At 59.2% G+C, this 16,641-nt stretch overlaps 1 protein-coding gene across 1 annotated transcript in view; it reads left to right on the forward strand.

Annotated features, from left to right (window-relative positions):
- Positions 1-15,189, forward strand: part of KDM2A (lysine demethylase 2A) — a 33,165-nt gene extending 17,976 nt beyond the window's left edge. Inside the window, exons 9-22 of the mRNA XM_063397413.1 lie at positions 240-333; positions 810-963; positions 1,639-1,754; positions 1,869-1,995; positions 2,828-3,249; positions 7,843-7,926; positions 9,505-9,771; positions 9,892-10,023; positions 10,102-10,191; positions 10,774-11,486; positions 12,376-12,539; positions 12,785-12,943; positions 13,037-13,252; positions 13,353-15,189. Coding sequence (XP_063253483.1) covers positions 240-333; positions 810-963; positions 1,639-1,754; positions 1,869-1,995; positions 2,828-3,249; positions 7,843-7,926; positions 9,505-9,771; positions 9,892-10,023; positions 10,102-10,191; positions 10,774-11,486; positions 12,376-12,539; positions 12,785-12,943; positions 13,037-13,252; positions 13,353-13,534 — 2,920 coding nt within the window. The 3' untranslated portion in view covers positions 13,535-15,189. The remainder of the gene's footprint in view (positions 1-239; positions 334-809; positions 964-1,638; positions 1,755-1,868; positions 1,996-2,827; positions 3,250-7,842; positions 7,927-9,504; positions 9,772-9,891; positions 10,024-10,101; positions 10,192-10,773; positions 11,487-12,375; positions 12,540-12,784; positions 12,944-13,036; positions 13,253-13,352) is intronic.
- The last annotated feature ends 1,452 nt before the right edge of the window (positions 15,190-16,641 follow it).

A 16,641-nucleotide genomic window follows, 5' to 3' on the forward strand; every position in this document is an offset into this window, starting at 1 on the left:
AACAGTCTCCCAGCTTATTTTTGTGGGTGACAGTTGTCACCCACAAAAGGCCACTGCAGTCATTTATTGAGTACAATTCAATTTATTGAATTGTAGCTGTGTGGAAGAGGGGCTTGGTTCATTGTGACACTGCTCTGAGCCATTGGCCTGGGTTTGGGGGACCCATTCCCTCGGAATGTCATACCCAAAGTGTGGATCCCCATTCATTTTCATCTTCTCCTCATCTTGTTTTCCACCAGATACTGTTTGATGAGTGTCAAGGGCTGCTACACAGATTTCCACGTGGACTTTGGTGGCACTTCTGTGTGGTACCACATCCACCGAGGAGGAAAGGTAGGACAGTCCCTGTTGGGACAGCTATAGCTGCTTTAGGAAAGTGGCTGTTGTTCTGTTTTTGTGTAAATCCTTGAGGGTGCAGGTCCCAGACAGCAAGTTGAAGTCTTTCCACCCTAAACTTACCTACCTTGCATGGAGTCAGAGAGGTGCCAATCCCTAGTTCAGGTGTAGCTCTAACATGGTAAATCTAGCTCGGTAAATCTCCTTGTCACTCTGGTGGGTTTCCTGGGCTCTATATCTCATGACACTGATGTAAATCATGCCTTGAAAAGCTTCCCAGGCTCAGGCTACCTGTGGCACTCAGTGTGACAGGCTGGGAAAGACCTTGCTTGTCCTCTTGAGGGGGCAGCTGTCCATGTCATTTTGCTGAGAAGTCTCAGGGAGAGGGCTGAGGAAGAGATTCAGGTGTTGGGAAGAAGCCATAGCTGTTCATTACGTGATGACTTATATAAGCACGTTGTCTTTATTTGCAGATCTTCTGGCTGATCCCTCCCACACCCCAGAACCTGGAGCTCTATGAGAACTGGCTTCTCTCAGGGAAGCAGGGAGACATTTTCCTTGGGGACAAAGTGTCAGAGTGCCAGCGCATCGAGCTCAAGCAGGGCTACACATTTGTCATCCCCTCAGGTAACCTCAGGGTGGGCAGGGGCATCCTGGTCTTGGCCAGAGGTGGGGCAACACTGGAACTCCTGGGACACTGACAGGGTTTAGCTCCCTCATGAGTCACTGGGAGAGGGAGACGTGATGTGGCTCTGTCCTTTTGCTTGCCACCTCCCAAAACATGCCTGTGATGGCGTTGTGGATCCAGCCCAAGTGTTAGGAAAGCTGTGGCTGGCTCACATCACATTTGGTTAATTATTAAAGGAGGCTTTCCCAGACCCTGCCATGTTGACACATGGAGCAGTGTAGGTTCAGGAGAGGCTGGCCCAAGGCAGCTCCTCAGCTTCCTGGGTGTCTCATGACACCACCAGGAACAGAAAACACCAGGGGTTGCACAACTCACACATTTGAGTCCTGTTATCACAACTGACTCCTCTTCCAAACTGAGTGGCTTTGCCTTAAGGAAACCCATGCTGGAATTCCCCAGATGATGGACTTGGCTGGATTGCTTAGCCTTGGAGATAAGGGCTGGAACTTGAGTTATTTCAAAGGTGTTTGGAGCATTGGAACAGACTTGGGAAGGCTGTTTCCCTTGGTGCTAGGCCTAATGCTATTAGGAGACAATCTAGGATGACACCAGGGTGACAAAAAACTATGCAAGGTGGATCAGAAGGATTCTTCCAACTCTGCTTTCTCCCCAAGGTTGGATCCATGCTGTGTACACTCCCATGGACACGCTGGTTTTTGGGGGCAACTTCTTACACAGTTTCAACATCCCTATGCAGCTGCGGATCTACAGCATCGAGGACCGCACACGGGTAAGGGCCTGTGGGAGACCCGTGCTGGACATGGGGCCAGACCTGGTATGGCATCTCTCATCTGGGAGCAGCAGTGGGAAGGAGGCCTGACAGATCCTCCTGGCTGTTTTGCAGGTCCCAAATAAATTTCGTTACCCCTTCTATTACGAGATGTGTTGGTACGTGCTGGAGCGCTACGTGTACTGCATCACCAGCCGCTCCCACCTGACCAAGGACTTCCAGAAGGAATCCCTCAGCATGGGTGAGTCCAGCCCTTATTCCTTCCTCATCCCTATCTAACTCCCTATCATCCCTAACATCCCTATCTAACCTCATCCCTCACCCTCCTGCTGGGGCACTGGCTCAGCAGTGTGATAGGCAGGGGAAGCCTGGGTGGGGTTTTTTTTGAACATGAAGTCACAGCCAGCCAGACTTCTGCTTCCTCCTTTGGCCCTGCAGCAGCCTGGCTTCCTCTCAGCTGTGAAACCAGCACACCACAGTTCAGAGCCTTGCAAGGAAGAGGTGGGGGGAAGTTGCAGTGACCACCACTGTGCTGTGGGCAGGAACTCTCTCTGGCTGGCCAGGGCTTTCTGCACACAGGGTTTAAAGGGCTGACACAGTTCCTTGGACGGCTCAGCAACCTCACAGTTGTGAGTGAGTCCACATCCTCTTTCTTGCACCATGAAGGCAGCATCAAGGCCCTGAGCCCTCAGCTGGAGATCCCAAAGCAAAATGAGGTTGGACAGGGCTTTGAGCAACATGATGGTCTGGATGATCCAGACCCATGGCACTGGGATTGGAGTAGATGATAGTCCAGGTTGCTTACAACCCAATTCCATGAAATTAAGTCTTGGACATGAAATTCAGTCTAGGGCATTTGCTGTTTCTTCCTCTGTGACTTTTTTCTATATCTAGTGCCTTGCATTCCCACAGACAAACCAGGAAGGGGAATGGTGTTTAGCTGTTCTTTTCCAGCTTCTCTGTTCTTTCACCTCATACAAATCTGTTGCTCCAGCATCCCTCATGACTGGGGGGATCCTGCTAAGCACGGAACACCTCCTGTGATTGCTGTTGCTGTTTCTCCGTCATGGCAGATATGGAGCTGAGCTCCTCGGACTCAGTGAACATGGAAGAGGAGGAGGAGGAGGAGGATGATGAGGACGCAGCAGGGAAGGAATCCCGGCGCCCCATGACCAGGAGGTCCATTCTCACCAGCCCCATTGCCAACGGTGCCGACATGGACTATGACGAGCTGGGCAAGAGCTGTCGGAGCAGCCTGCCTGCTCTCAAGAAAACCCCATCCATGGACTCTTCCGACTCCAGCCGGGGCTCCCAGAACGGCCAGGCCTGGGACCCGAGTGGGGGCAGCCCCCGCAAGAGCAGGAAGGTGCACTTGACCCAATTTGAGCTGGAGGGGCTGCGCTGCCTCGTGGACAAGCTGGAGTCGCTGCCCCTGCACAAGAAGTGTGTTCCCACCGGCATCGAGGACGAGGACGCCCTCATCGCTGACGTCAAGGTAGGCCTGAACCAGGGCAAAGCACTTCCCACAGGGCTTCACCCTCACCCTGCCCCTGTCCTGGGACAGGGTTGGTGTCCTCCTCTTCCTCCGTGTGAGGCTGATGTTACACCTGAGGGACAGCCCTGGGTTTGGGGTTGGGAAAGCAGGAGGGTGGCTGGGCCCTGGCTGGGTCCCTTATGGCTGTGAGTGCAGGAATGCTTGTTGCTGATGCAGTTCACTTCCAGTTTTGGCTGTGGACTCTGTGACAGTTGGAGCCTTTTCCTTGCCCCAGGTGGATTTGGTTTTGTTCGAGTTGTTTGCCCAGGGTGTGACCTGGAGTTATGAGAGTCAGTTATTTTGGGCTGCTCAGGGTTGTTTGCATTTTATTTGCCTTCATCTGTTGAGCTGACCCAATGAGCTTTGGTGTTTTAGCTGTTTCAGCACTGAAGTGGGAATGTCAGCTTCACTCTATCGCCAGGAATCCATTCTAGCCCCTAAAAAGTTACCTTCTGCTCCCCTCCCTTGCTGTTGGTGATCTGTACAGCTGCTTGCCTGGGCCAAAGCTGACATCCAGACACAGCCATGCATGTGTCCTTGTCTTTGCCATTGTTTTTATTTCCAAGTGCTGTCTCCTGATGTTTTTTGTGAGTTGTTCGGGTCCATCTGGAGATCTGCTCTGTTTGGAGCAGAGGGTGTGGCTCTGGGGTCACAGGGTCTTGGCTTAAAGAGTCTGGGTGCTGTTAGGGGCTGAATTTCTGGTTTTCTGTGGCTTTTCAGGCATCCTGTGTGTGCTGTGACCTTTGAGAAGGTGACACGTGTTTCTGAGCCCCGTATGGTGCTCTAGAGGAACCTGAGCTGTGGGCTCTGTTTCACCCTTGGACTGACTAAGGGAGGCTGGTGTTGGGCATTTGAAGGCAGAGCCTTAAAGGTTATTGGTGTCTAGTTGGTGTTGGAGTTTGAGACCTGATCAAAGAATTTGTTCATGTTTTGGAGGTAGTAAAGTTGTGCCTGTGGTTTTGGTGTGACCCACCTGCCCCTGTGTCTGATTGTACCTCGCAGCTGTGGGGAGCAACAACTTCCCTGAGGATTTGCTCCTTAAAGCTGGCTGTCCTTGGAGGTCTGGAAGTATCCTGAGCTGTCTCTTAGGACTGGCATCCTCAAGGCATCCAGATCCTTAGTCACAGCCTGCAGTGGCTGGGGAAAGTGGGACAAGTTTGTCCAACAAAGCTAAGTTCTGCTTTCAAAACTCATTTTCCATAGAGGTGGTGGAAGTGGCCAGTAGAGGTTGGCTCGTAAAGCCTGAGAAGGGCTTAAGACATTTCTAGCTAAAACTTCTAACTGGGGCTGCCAATCTGCATTTGGTACATTTGCCCTTGTGTGGCCAGGTAAGGTCATGGATGAAGCTGGGATCTGGCCAAGCTGGGAAAGCCGCCCTTTGGCCTGTGCTCTCCAGGTCAGAACGTGGCGTTTTCTCATCCAGACTGGCAGGCCTGGCACCTTGATCTGCCCATCCAGTGCCACCCTCTGCTGTCCAGTGTCCCCAGGCACACCAGGAGCAGGAAAGTGCTGCCTTTTCCCACAGCCTCTTGTGAAGTTACCAGGATTTCAGGGTGCCTGTCTGTTGGGTCAGGTGGAAAAATATGTATCCTATGATGAGTTCAGCCTGGGGTGTCATGTGGCAGGATGTGACACTTTGGATGTGACAGTGTTAGCTCTGTGGTGGGAATTGTCTGAAAATTCTGAGCGTGGTGGGAGTCATTGGAAGTATCACTGACAAAGAGGGAATTTCTGAGATGTCCTGTTGGCTTTTGACTGCTCCCATCCATGCTTTCTGCCCTCTCTGTGGTGGCTGGATTTGACAGGAGGGTGGTCATGAGGCAGCTGACAGCAGATGTAAAGCCAGGCCCCTGTGGGCTGGCATGAGCAGGTTATATCTGCGCTCTGCATGGGGCTGGTGGAGCACCAGGGATTGCAGAAACAAGAGAAGCCTCTCCCAGAGGTGTTGATCCTGTCTCCAGGACCTCATCCCGAAACCCCTGGTGTGCCATTGCTCGCTACCTGACTGGGCAATGGGCACAGAGAGAATTGGGTGGGGAATGGGGATGGTACTCTCAGGGATGGGCAAGGAAGTTCAGGGATGACCTGTGAGCTGTGCCAGGAAGGGCTCCCATGGCAGGATGGTGGCTCTGGTCACGCTCCTGCCTGTGGGTCGCAGAGAGCCCGTGCCAGGGGCCCGAGGGTGTCACTGATGGCACAGTTGGTGACAGTCTGGAGCCGGGTCGGCATGAGACTGGCTTCCTGGGAACACAAAGCTGGAGTTGCCTGCAGATGCATTGGATGCATTATTGGTGGGAGCAGGCGCTGCTCCCCTGTGTTGTTTGGCTTTATTTCAGGAGTTTCCTCCATTTTAATTGCGGTGTGTAGCTGGGGGGCGTCTCGGCGGGCTGGGATTGCTTGGGGACACCTTGATCGCCCGGTATGGATCTGTCCCCCTCTAGCGGTTTGGTCCCCCGTGCCTTTGGGAATGTGGCTGCTCCCAAACTTGCCTGGCGGGATGTTTGTCCCTCCAGGTCGGGAGTGTGGGGGTGCAGACCCTGGGGGGAGCTGCAAGGGCGGGTGAACCTTGCCTGCATTCCAAAGCCCCGCTCGCTCCAGCGGGGTCTCCCAGATCCCAATCCCGTCTGGGAGCAGACAAAAGAAAGGCGCCGGGGAGGCTGGGCCTGAGCGGGACGGGCTCAGGGCTCTCGGCCACGCTCTGCCCGGCCCCGGGGAGCCCGGCCCCGGCCTCTCGGATTGCGGCGGCGGAGGGAGGGAGGGATCCCGGGGAGGCCGGTGGGCAGCGCCGCCCGGACCCTGCGCCAATCCCCGCCGTCCCGGCCCCTCCCGGCGCTGCAGCAGCGCGGCTCTGCCCTCCGCTCCCTCGCTCCCTTTTTCTCTTCTGCCATCTTCCCGTTGCAAAGCATTGCTGGGAACCGCATGTGGGTGACGCAGCAGCATTGTCTCCGGCTCAGGAAGCTGCCGCCGCCGCTGCCCAAGGGCTCGGGAGGAGCACGCGGCCGCCGGTGCGGCTGCCGGGGGCGGGGAGGAGCCGGGGGCGCTCGGGGCGGGGGGCGCAGCTGCTCCCCCAGCCATGTCCCCGAACACCGGGGGTCCGGCCGGGGTCTGAGCCAGCCCCCGGAGGTGTCCGGGGAGAGGGGAGGGCGCCCCAGCCCTCGCAGTGCGGGCACCGAAACAAAGAGGGCTCGGCAAACTTCACCCCAGAGTCTCGGCAGCTCCAGAGGCGCAAGGTCAGGCAGCTGGCAGTGCTCGTGGCGCGGGGAGGGGACGCGGGGACGCTCCGGTCCCGGACAGGGTGGGAGGGGACCGCGGGGGGACCCCAGCATTCCCGGAGGGGTCCCTGGCCGGTGCTTGGGCTCACTTCTGCCGTCCCCGGGGCGCTCTCGCCGGCAGCGCTGCCGAGGCGCTCCGGCCGCGTGTGCGCAGGGTCCCCCTCCGTCTGCCGCGTCCCTCCGGCCACAGCGCGACGGGGCACAGGGGACCGGCGGGCTGTCGCCCACCCCGGCTCCGAGCCAGATGCAGCCGCAGCCCCCGGGAGCCCCCGCAGTCCCTCGGCTCCCTGCGGGGAGCATTCCTGAGCCGCCCCCACCCCGTCCCCGGCGCCGCGGGCAGGCGGACGCTGCGGTCCCACGGATGTCCGTGTGGGAGCTGTGAGCCCTGACCTTTCCCTCGGCGTGTGCTCGTGGGGAGGCGGAAGGTCTGAAGGCGGCACGCTGCGCTGCCAGGGAGCCCGGGGGAGACTGCGGCTTCCTGCCTCCCCAGACAGCAGAAAAACCGGGCGGGGGGCACGCCGGGCACCCCCTGCCCTGGCCCTGCCTGGCAGTGGGAAGCACCGCCCGCCGGGATGCCGGCAGGAGGCTCCTGCCTGCGTAACCATGGCGACATCAAGTAAATAAAGCACCTTTGTAACTGGCAAATTCGGTGGGGAGTGGGTATGGGGAGGGGGCTGCGCCGGAGGGTGCTGGAAGAACCGGGGTGAGGGCGGGAGGAGCGCCGGGAGCGAGGGGCTGTCACGCCGGAGGGCAGCGTGCCAGTCCGGTCGGTGCCGAGGGATCTCTCCCTCCAAGTCATAGCCAAACCCTGAGGCAGTGCGGGGGAGCAGCTCTCTGCTGCCGGCAGCTTGTGCCAGGCCACGGAAGGGGTGCTGGGGCATTACATCCTGCTGCTGCTGCTGCACTCCCTGGGCTGCCCCGTGCCTGGGGAGCAGCTGGGGGGGTAATGCTGGTGAATCTTGCCTCCAAAATCCCCCCAGACTGCCGAAACTTGGCACTCTCCCCCTCTACCACCGCCCAGCGCGGGGCCTCGGGGCTGAAATGCAGTTGATGAAAGCGCTGGTGCAGATCTACTCGACAGAGCTTGTCTGTCTCATGTGGGGAGGAGAGATGGTTGCTGGCGGGCGTGGGGAGAGGAGGGCTCTTTCCCAGCCGCCTTTGAAGCATGCTGGCCTTGGCATCTGGTGGGAGCCTGCCTCGCTGGCGGGAGCTGTGTTTCCCTCTGCTCACACCTGTGCTTTTTGTCTCTCTGCTGTGTTCCCCCCTCCTCTCTCTCCATTAGTTGCTGTTGGAAGAATACGCAAACAGCGACCCCAAACTGGCACTTACAGGCGTCCCCATCGTCCAGTGGCCCAAGAGAGATAAGGTAGGAGCTGCGAGGCGGGGACCCTGATGGGTGTCACGTGTTGAGTCCTTCCCAAGCCCGGGGTGTGGTGGCACCGCTTCCATAACGGCCTTGGGAGCAGTGCCAGAGTTGGGATGTGGGGTGCAGCCACCTCCACGGCACCGCAGGCAAACCCAGGGATCTCCCACCGTGCTGGTTATCCCAGCTCAGCACATGGGTGGTAACCAGATCAGCCCCAGCTGCTCCATGTTCTCCAGCCCTTTGGTTGTGCTTGGAGAATTGGGAGCCTTGTTGTGGGATCCTGCTCTCCCAGGAGCCCTCTGGATTGCTAGGGAGACCTGGATGTCCTGAGGAATGCTGGGTGTCAGGGAGGGCCTCACTGTGGCAGAGGTGAGTGAGGTGTGGGGTTGATGGTCAGGAGCAGTCCAGCCCCTCACTGTGAGGTGAACGTGTCCCTTGTGTCCCTGTCCCTGTCCCAGGATTGGGTCTTACAACCCCAAGCAAGGCAGCTCTCTGCTGGGAGTCTCTCCCTGTGGATAGCAGCCAGCTCTTCAGCAATGGGACCTTTCCATGCATCCCTGCCTTTCCCTGTCCAGCTGTGCTCATAGCCCAGGGCCCACAGCTGGGCTGCAGCCTGGGCTGAGCTCGCTGGGCAGATGGAGGCACGGAGCAGCCGGACTTCCCTTCCACAGGCTGCCTTCCTGTGGCCTGCCAGCATGGCTCCCAGAGGTCACTTCTTCCTTCCTGCCAGGAGATGGGCTCACAGGCAGGGTGTGGGGAGAGCAGGACCCATTCATGCTGGGAAGGGTGGGTAACACCCTCTTTGGGAGTCTGGAGACCAGTGAGCCTCTCAGATTGCCCTTTGGAGGTGCCTGTGTCTGCTTGCCTGCCCTGCCCAGAGGGTCCAGCATGATCCTTGTGCAGCACGAGCATCTTGGGCAGCTTTTCTGGGAGAAGTGACCTGGAGAAGTGTGCATGCTTTGGGTGCAGCACTCAGAGGCTTGGCACATCCCCAGCCCCACCCTTGGGAGCCTGCCCTTCCCCAAGCCCATAGCTGTGGTGCACATCCCAGCATGGCCAATCCCAGAAGGATGCTGCAGCCAGCAGATTTCCTGGGAGGGCTGATGGGATGCAGGGTGACAGCTGGAGAGCTGTGCTGTCCTACCTGCACTGTAAACAAGGAGGCTGTGGGTGTTCCCAGGGTAGCTGGAGCTTGGGAAGGAGCTGTCCCCTTGTGCAGTTGGCAGAGTGACACAGAGAGGACAGCCTGGGTGGACCCTGTCATTCCTTGCCTCAGTAGAAAAGCATGGATGCTGTGGGATGCCTTTGGGACTCAGTAGCCCTTTGCAGACCCATTTGAGGCCTAACAAGGGGTGAGAGGAAGGGGAGCTGGCAGTGTGGGGTGGTGTGAGGGATTAAGGAGTGCCAGGTCAGTGCTGATCCAGGCGCCTTTGGCTGCGGAGCGCTGAGGGAGCAGAGCTGCTCTCTGGCACATTGTCCGAAGTCGTAATGCTGAATCCAGGGATCAGAGCCTTCCAGATCCCGGCAGAACGCAGCGCTTCCCTGTCCTCACCCAATTCCCTCTCTCCCTGTCGCCAGCTCAAGCTCCAGGCCCGGCTGCGGGTGCGCCTGCCCACCATCCCCATCACCAAGCCGCACACCATGAAGCCAGCCCCACGCCCGACTCCCGTCAGGTCCACGGTGTCTCCCATCGTGTCGGGCGCCCGGCGGAGGCGGGTGCGGTGCCGGAAATGCAAGGCCTGCATGCAGGGCGAGTGTGGCATGTGCCACTACTGCAGGGACATGAAGAAGTTTGGCGGGCCTGGCCGCATGAAGCAGTCCTGCGTCCTCCGGCAGTGCTTAGCGGTGAGTCCAAGTTGGATTCCTGGGGATAGCTGGTGGCCTCTCCATGGTTCAGGTAGTAGGGAGGGAAAGGATGAAGGCTGTCCCACCTTGCCCTGGTGTGAGCCCTGCTTTCCTTTGTAGCCCAGGCTGCCTCACTCGGTCACGTGTGCACTTTGTGGGGAGGTGGATCAGAACGAGGACTCGCAAGACTTTGAGAAGAAGCTCATGGAGTGCTGTATCTGCAACGAGATTGTTCACCCTGGCTGTCTGCAGGTGAGCAGGGCATGATCGAGGCAAAGGGGGGCTCTCCTGTGGGGCTGGGCTGCTGCTGACCCCCTCCTCTCGTTGCAGATGGATGGGGAAGGGCTGCTCAATGATGAGCTCCCCAACTGCTGGGAGTGTCCCAAGTGCTACCAAGGTGACGATGGAGAAAAGGGCCAGGTAAGGAGGTGTGCTGTGGCAAGGCAGGATCTCTGTTCTCCATCCCTCCCATCCTGGCAGGATGTGTTCAACCAGGATGGGCTGACGGGAGCAGTGACCGGTGAGAATGAGAATCATGGGGGTACAGCATTTGGGGGCCTGGGTACATCCTACCTAAATGCAATCCTGAGATACTGCTCTGTAAGAGACACTGAACTGTGAGGCACAGAGTAGAAGCCAACCCCAACCTCAAGGGATGCCCCTTTTGAGAAGGAGTTAGGAAAATGCTTGTTGCTGGTGTGGGTGGACCGTGGTACTTAGGTGAGCTGTGAGGAAGAAATTCATTACTGTGAAGGTAGTGAAACCCTGGCAGACTGACCAAAAGCTGTGCACGTCCCATCCCTGGAAGTGTTCCAGGCCAGGTTGGATTCAACCTGGTCTAGTGGGAAGGTGTCCTTATCTAACCCAAACCATTCAATGACTTCACTGGGCACTGCTGGTGTAGGTCCTGCCAGCACTGTGGTGTTTCCCTGGGTAAAATGAGAAAGGAAAAGCCTTCCCAGGGTCTTGTTCCCGCTAACCCACCACCGCCGTTCCCTGCAGAAGCGCAAGGTGGAGGAGAGCGACGACGACACGGCGCAAGCCAAGGTGCTGCGGCCCCTGCGGAGCTGCGAGGAGCCCCTGACCCCCCCGCCCAACTCGCCCACCCCGATGCTGCAGCTGATCCACGACCCCGCGTCCCCCCGCGGGGTGGTGACGCGCTCGTCCCCGGGCGCCGGGCCCAGCGACCACCACAGCGCCAGCCGCGACGAGCGCTTCAAGCGCCGGCAGCTGCTGCGGCTCCAGGCCACGGAGAGAACCATGGTGCGGGAGAAGGAGAACAACCCCAGCGGCAAAAAGGAGCTGTCGGAGGTGGAGAAGGCCAAGCTGCACGGCTCCTACCTCACGGTGACGCTCCAGCGCCCCACCAAAGACGTCCACGGCACTTCGATTGTCCCCAAGCTCCAAGCCATCACGCCCTCCTCGGCCAACCTGCAGCACTCGCCGCGCGTGGTCGTGCGCCACCCGCCCGCCAGGGTGCCCCTGCGCGGCGGGGCTGACGAGGAGGCGGCCGCCGAGGAGGAGGAGGAGGAAGAGGAGGAGGACGATGAGAACACAGAGGAAGGGGGGGCGGCCCGGCTGAACGGGCGCGGGGGCCGGGCGCAGGAGGGCGAGGAGAGCTGCGTGCAGCGCGAGGTCTGGATGTCCGTGTTCCGCTACCTCACCCGCAGGGAGCTCTGCGAGTGCATGCGGGTGTGCAAGACCTGGTACAAGTGGTGAGTGTGGGGACGCGTCCTGGGGCTGGGGGAAGGATCTCTCCTCTGCGCCTTCCCGCCACTGTTGCCAGCCCTGGTGCCTCTGCCATATGTGCACACATCTCTGTTGTTCCCTTCTGCCTTCCCCCTGTCCTCTCAGCCGTCCCCTGCCGTGTCCTTGTGAGGTGCCAGTGCCCTTCCCTCGCCCGTCACCCTGATGGTGCTTGCCCTTCCAGGCCTCCCTTGCTGCCTCTCCTCCCAGCAGGCAGGGAAGGCACGCTGAGGCGGGATGGCTTTGCTGGCTGGAAATGCCTCGGGGGGCAGCAAGCCTGAAGACAATGCTGGCACCGGGACAGCTGTGCATGGAGGGCTTGGGAACAGACAGGAATGGAAACTGGGAGGTTTCTAAGAGCCGAGCAGCAGAGGCTGCCTGCTTTGATCAGCAGCTGGTGGCAGCGGTGTGGTGGAGAAGTGTCCCCTCGCCTGCACCCTCGGGGGCTCAGCTAAGCTGCCATCACATCCTGGCTCTCACCAACTCCCATGGAAGAGGAAGTGTTGGCTCCTGGTGAATGAGCAAGCTGTGCATGGGTTGTGGGGTGGGACACGCAGTGTTTTGCCTGCTGGGAGTAAGGATTGTTAATGAAGATGAGAGGGGGCAAGCAGGCATGCTGCTGTCACTTGGAGTCTTGTTTTGTGGCAGAAAACCCTGCTGGGGCTGTGCTGGGTGGCCCAGCACCTTTGGCAGCCTCCCATGTTTGGGGAAACCTGTGGAAACCAGGAGGGACAACCTTGTTCTGTGGCTGGGGCCACACCAGTGCTGGGCTCTTTCTGGAAGCCAAGCACCCTGCTGGCAGTCCATTATCCCATGGGACTCTTGGGATTCAACTTTCAGCTTTGTCCTTGTCCCCAGGTGCTGTGACAAGAGATTGTGGACAAAGATAGACTTGAGCAGGTGCAAGTCCATCACCCCCCAGGCCCTGAGCGGCATCATCAAAAGGCAGCCGGTCAGCCTCGACCTCAGCTGGACCAATATCTCAAAAAAACAGCTTACATGGCTCGTCAACAGGCTGCCAGGTGAGTGTGGGCTGGGGAGGGGACCCTTCGTCTGCCACCAGCCTGCTCCAAGGCTTCCTGAGGGCTGGGTCGTAGTTAGAGACACCCTGCAAGCCCGGGAGCTCCTGGGTCCCATCACCCAGCAAATGTCCCCAGGCAGGGAGGGGACCTGCTTCCTCATGTGCCTGGAAAAAGATGGTGGAGATCTGGGATGCCTGGGAGCCGACCAAACCCGTCTAACTTGTTACCTGCCTCCCCTGTGCCAGGCCTGAAAGACCTCATCCTAGCGGGCTGTTCCTGGTCTGCGGTCTGTGCTCTCAGTACCTCCAGCTGCCCCCTTCTCAGGACCCTCGATCTTCGGTGGGCAGTAGGAATCAAGGACCCTCAGATCCGGGACTTGCTCACGCCTCCAACAGACAAACCCAGTAAGCTGCTGCTGCCCCGGGGCTGGCTGGGCTGCACGAGGGACGGTCCCCAGGGCAGTCTGTCCACTGTGGTTTCTCCCCCTGCCCACGCAGGTCAGGACAATCGCAGCAAACTCCGCAACATGATCGACTTCCGGCTCGCCGGGCTGGACATCACGGACGCCACGCTGCGCCTGATCATCCGCCATATGCCCCTGCTCTCCCGCCTCGACCTCAGCCACTGCAACCACCTCACGGACCAGTCGGCCAACCTCCTCACCGCCGTGGGCTCCTCCACACGCAACTCCCTCACCGAGCTCAACATGGCAGGTGCGTGCCCGCTCCCGGTGCCTCCTGCCTTTCCCGTTCCTCCCGCCAGTGCCGGCTGCTGGAGGCGTCCCCCTCACGCTCCCTGTGCTCTGCCCCGCAGGCTGCAATAAGCTGACGGACCAGGCCTTGCTGTACCTGCGCCGCATCTCCAACATCACCCTCATCGACCTGCGGGGTTGCAAACAGATCACCCGCAAAGCCTGTGAGCACTTCATCTCGGACCTGTCCATCAACAGCCTCTACTGCCTGTCTGATGAGAAGCTGATCCAAAAAATCAGCTAGAGACCCTCCCCGGGGCAGACTGAGGAGAAGGAAAAGAGCCCATCCCACCCCTCTCGGAGAGCCGCTCCTCCGCCTCCCTCCCTCGCCCTGCGTGTCCTGCCGCTGCCTCCCACCTGACTCGGCAGGCAGGGCCGCCGCTGGCCTCGCTCCGCTGTCCTTCCTCCTCCTCCTTCCCCGGGACTTCTGCCGAGGAAGATGTCCCGCCAGGCTGGCCAGTACCAGAGGAGGAACGGGCGCACGGCAGGGAGCCCTGGCCCCGAGGCTGGCCGCGCCCGAGGCGGGGGCTGTAACGGAGGCCTCTGTGCAGAGAAATGGGGCACCCTCTTCCCCCAGCTTTCCCCCTCCTCCCTGTCGTTTCCTTGCCTTCAAACACTTGTCACTTCCCCAGTAGCACGAAGCTTGAGGGTCGAGGTCCCTCCAAGGAAGCGGGAGCAGAGCCAGAACATCCTGTCCCCCTGTGTGCCACCACCAGCTCGGCGCCTCCCTGCGCTCTCTGCCCCTTTCCCTTCCCCTCATCCGGCTGCAGGGACCGCTGTCCATCCCCCTCCTCCCACACCTCCGGGCAGTTCTTCGGGCACCCGGCGCAGGAGCCCCGTGGCTGGCGTGTCCCAGGAGCAGGGGCTGGGGGATATCTCATCTGTCCGAGGGGATGGAGCAGGGGAGAACCCACAGGTACACCAGAGCTCAGGGAGGACTCGGGAAGCATCAGCCAGGGGTGAGTGAGCGAGTACGGGGCGGGGACAGGAGCTGCCTCCTCTTCCTCCCCAGCTCCCGACGCCACCACGAAGCACTCTGGGGCTGGAGGGGCGAGGGCTGCTCCGCGGCCTGGGACCGAACTGGCATCGTCCTCTCCTTCCCCCCACCCCCTTTTCGCTGCCGATTTTCCTTTGCAATGAATGGTTGGTCCAAAGAACCTCTCTCTAGGGCAGCAGAGAGCTTTTTGCACTTTAAAAAAAAAAAACAACAACAAAAAAAGACAAAAAAACAAAACAACAAAAAAAAAGACAAGAAAAAAAAGGAAAAAAGGTTGGAATCTTCTTTTTCTGGGTCACTATTTTATTTCCCTCCCTGTCCTGCCTGTGCCTGGACGCTCCCCCTCTCTGTGCCCCCAGTGTCAGCACCCTGCCCTCTCCCTGGCAGCGTACCGATAGCACAATCCGGGGTGTCCCCTCCGTGCCACCACCGGTCCCCAGCCCTGCAGGGGTCCCCGGGGGGCAGCCCGCGCCCCCCGCTGCTTCAGAAGCAATAAAGGAGGAGAGGCAGCCCGCGGGGACTGTCCCCGGCAGGGGGACACGAGGGGACAATCCCGCAGTGCCTGGGACAAGGGGCACTGTGGCCTAAGCGGAGGGCTCGGAGCAGGAAACCCCCCCAGGCGAGAGGAGGAGCCTTCGGCCTCGGCCTCTCTCAGCGGTGGCTCCCGGGAAAGACGTCAGAAGAATTAAAGCTTTTCTTTTTCCTTTGGATTCCTTTTGAGTTTTGCAACGCGAAAGAAAATTTCCAGAGCTGGGGTCGAGAGGGCTGAGGTGGCCCCTCCTCCACGGGGTCAGCACCCCCTTCCCGCCATGTCCCCCCCTCTCCAGCCACAGAGACTCCGGCGTGCGACCCTCCTCACCACCGCGGCGTGGTGCAAACCCACGAGGAAGAAAAAAAGAGAATTATATATAATAAAAATCACTTAGTGATTTAAAACCAACCCAGCCTGCTCCCTGAAGACAACTCCTGCAAGCTAAGTCACTTGTTTCAAGGGTTTGGTTGTGGTTTTGTTTCGTTTCAATCCCCCCCTTCCCTCCGTTCCTCCTTCCCTTCCTTCCCCGGAGAAATATTGTAAATATCTATTTTTTTGTTGGCGATTTAGAGTCCATCTCTGATGTTTGTGCTTTAAAATTAAATGTAAGCATTAAGGGTAAAAGCAAACCAAGTCTTGCACTCTCTCAGCTGGGGTTGGGGATTCTTGCCTATGGCAGAGGGAGGGCACCTAGGTGGAAAGCGGGTTTGGTTTTATTTTTTCCTTTTTTTTTTTTTTTGTCTTTGGGGTGGGTTTTTTTTTGCTTCCTGAGCCTTCTCCCATCCTGGATTTTTAGAGAGGCTGTGTTCATACCGTGTTACCACCAGGCTGGGCAAGTGGTTGTTGGGGGAGGGAAAACCCCAGCCTCCCAAGGGAAATACTTTTTTTTCCCAGGGGTGGATTTTTGTAATAAAAAAAGAAATGGAAAGAAAAGAAAAAAAAGACCAACTAAAATCTATGAGTGTGAGCTCTACCCATTTGTCTATGAGGGAAGTGGAGGGGACAAGGCCAGGGTTGAGACCTCCCGTGTCCCCCTGTCCCCAGCACTGGGGCTTCCTCAGCTGCTCCAGAGGAAAGTGGAGCACCCTCGGTGGTGGCAGCTGTCCCGGTGTCCCCGCTGTCTCCTGGAGGGTGGTGGCAGCTGTCCCTGTGTCTCATCACCTCCTGCCAGGGCCACAGGTCCTCCAGGGGACTGTGGCGCTTTTGCCCTCTCCCAGTGGATCCCTGGGCCACCAGGGTGACATTTAGTGGGGATGTCACGGCCCATGTCTCTGCGGTGGCGCAGACATTTGCACGGCGAGGCACACGGCAGGTGCCATCATCCTCCACAGGTGTCTGAGGCCACTGTGCCCCGGTCCTCAAGTGCCACCACGTCCCTCTCGCGGTTTTACACCAGAGCCAAGCGAATCTCAGCGCCCCGACCCCCTGCCTGTCCCCTCCAGGTGTCCCCTCCAGGTCACACCTGCGGCCACGCATGGCACACGCGGTCACACCCGTGTGCCGTGGAAGGACACGCACAGAGCCACTGTCACACACACCCGCGGTGTCTCACAGTGTCACACACAGACGGCGTCACACCCCCACGCTGGCACACGCACCGGTGGCACACCCAGTGTCACACACCCAGTGTCACACACCCAGTGTCACACGCATACACCCGGTGTCACACAGCCCGCCGGTGCCACAGCCGGTGTCACGGCCCCTCCCGGGCGGGCGTGGCGGCGGCGCTGTCCCCGCCCGGCCCCGCTGTCCCCGCCCCGCGCCCCGGTGCGGCCGCGCCCCGTTCCGCGCTCCGCTCCCGCCGCTCCGGGCGCTGCCGCCG

The sequence above is a fragment of the Prinia subflava genome, chromosome 5, assembly GCF_021018805.1.
Source record: "Prinia subflava isolate CZ2003 ecotype Zambia chromosome 5, Cam_Psub_1.2, whole genome shotgun sequence".
Taxonomy (NCBI): domain Eukaryota; kingdom Metazoa; phylum Chordata; class Aves; order Passeriformes; family Cisticolidae; genus Prinia; species Prinia subflava.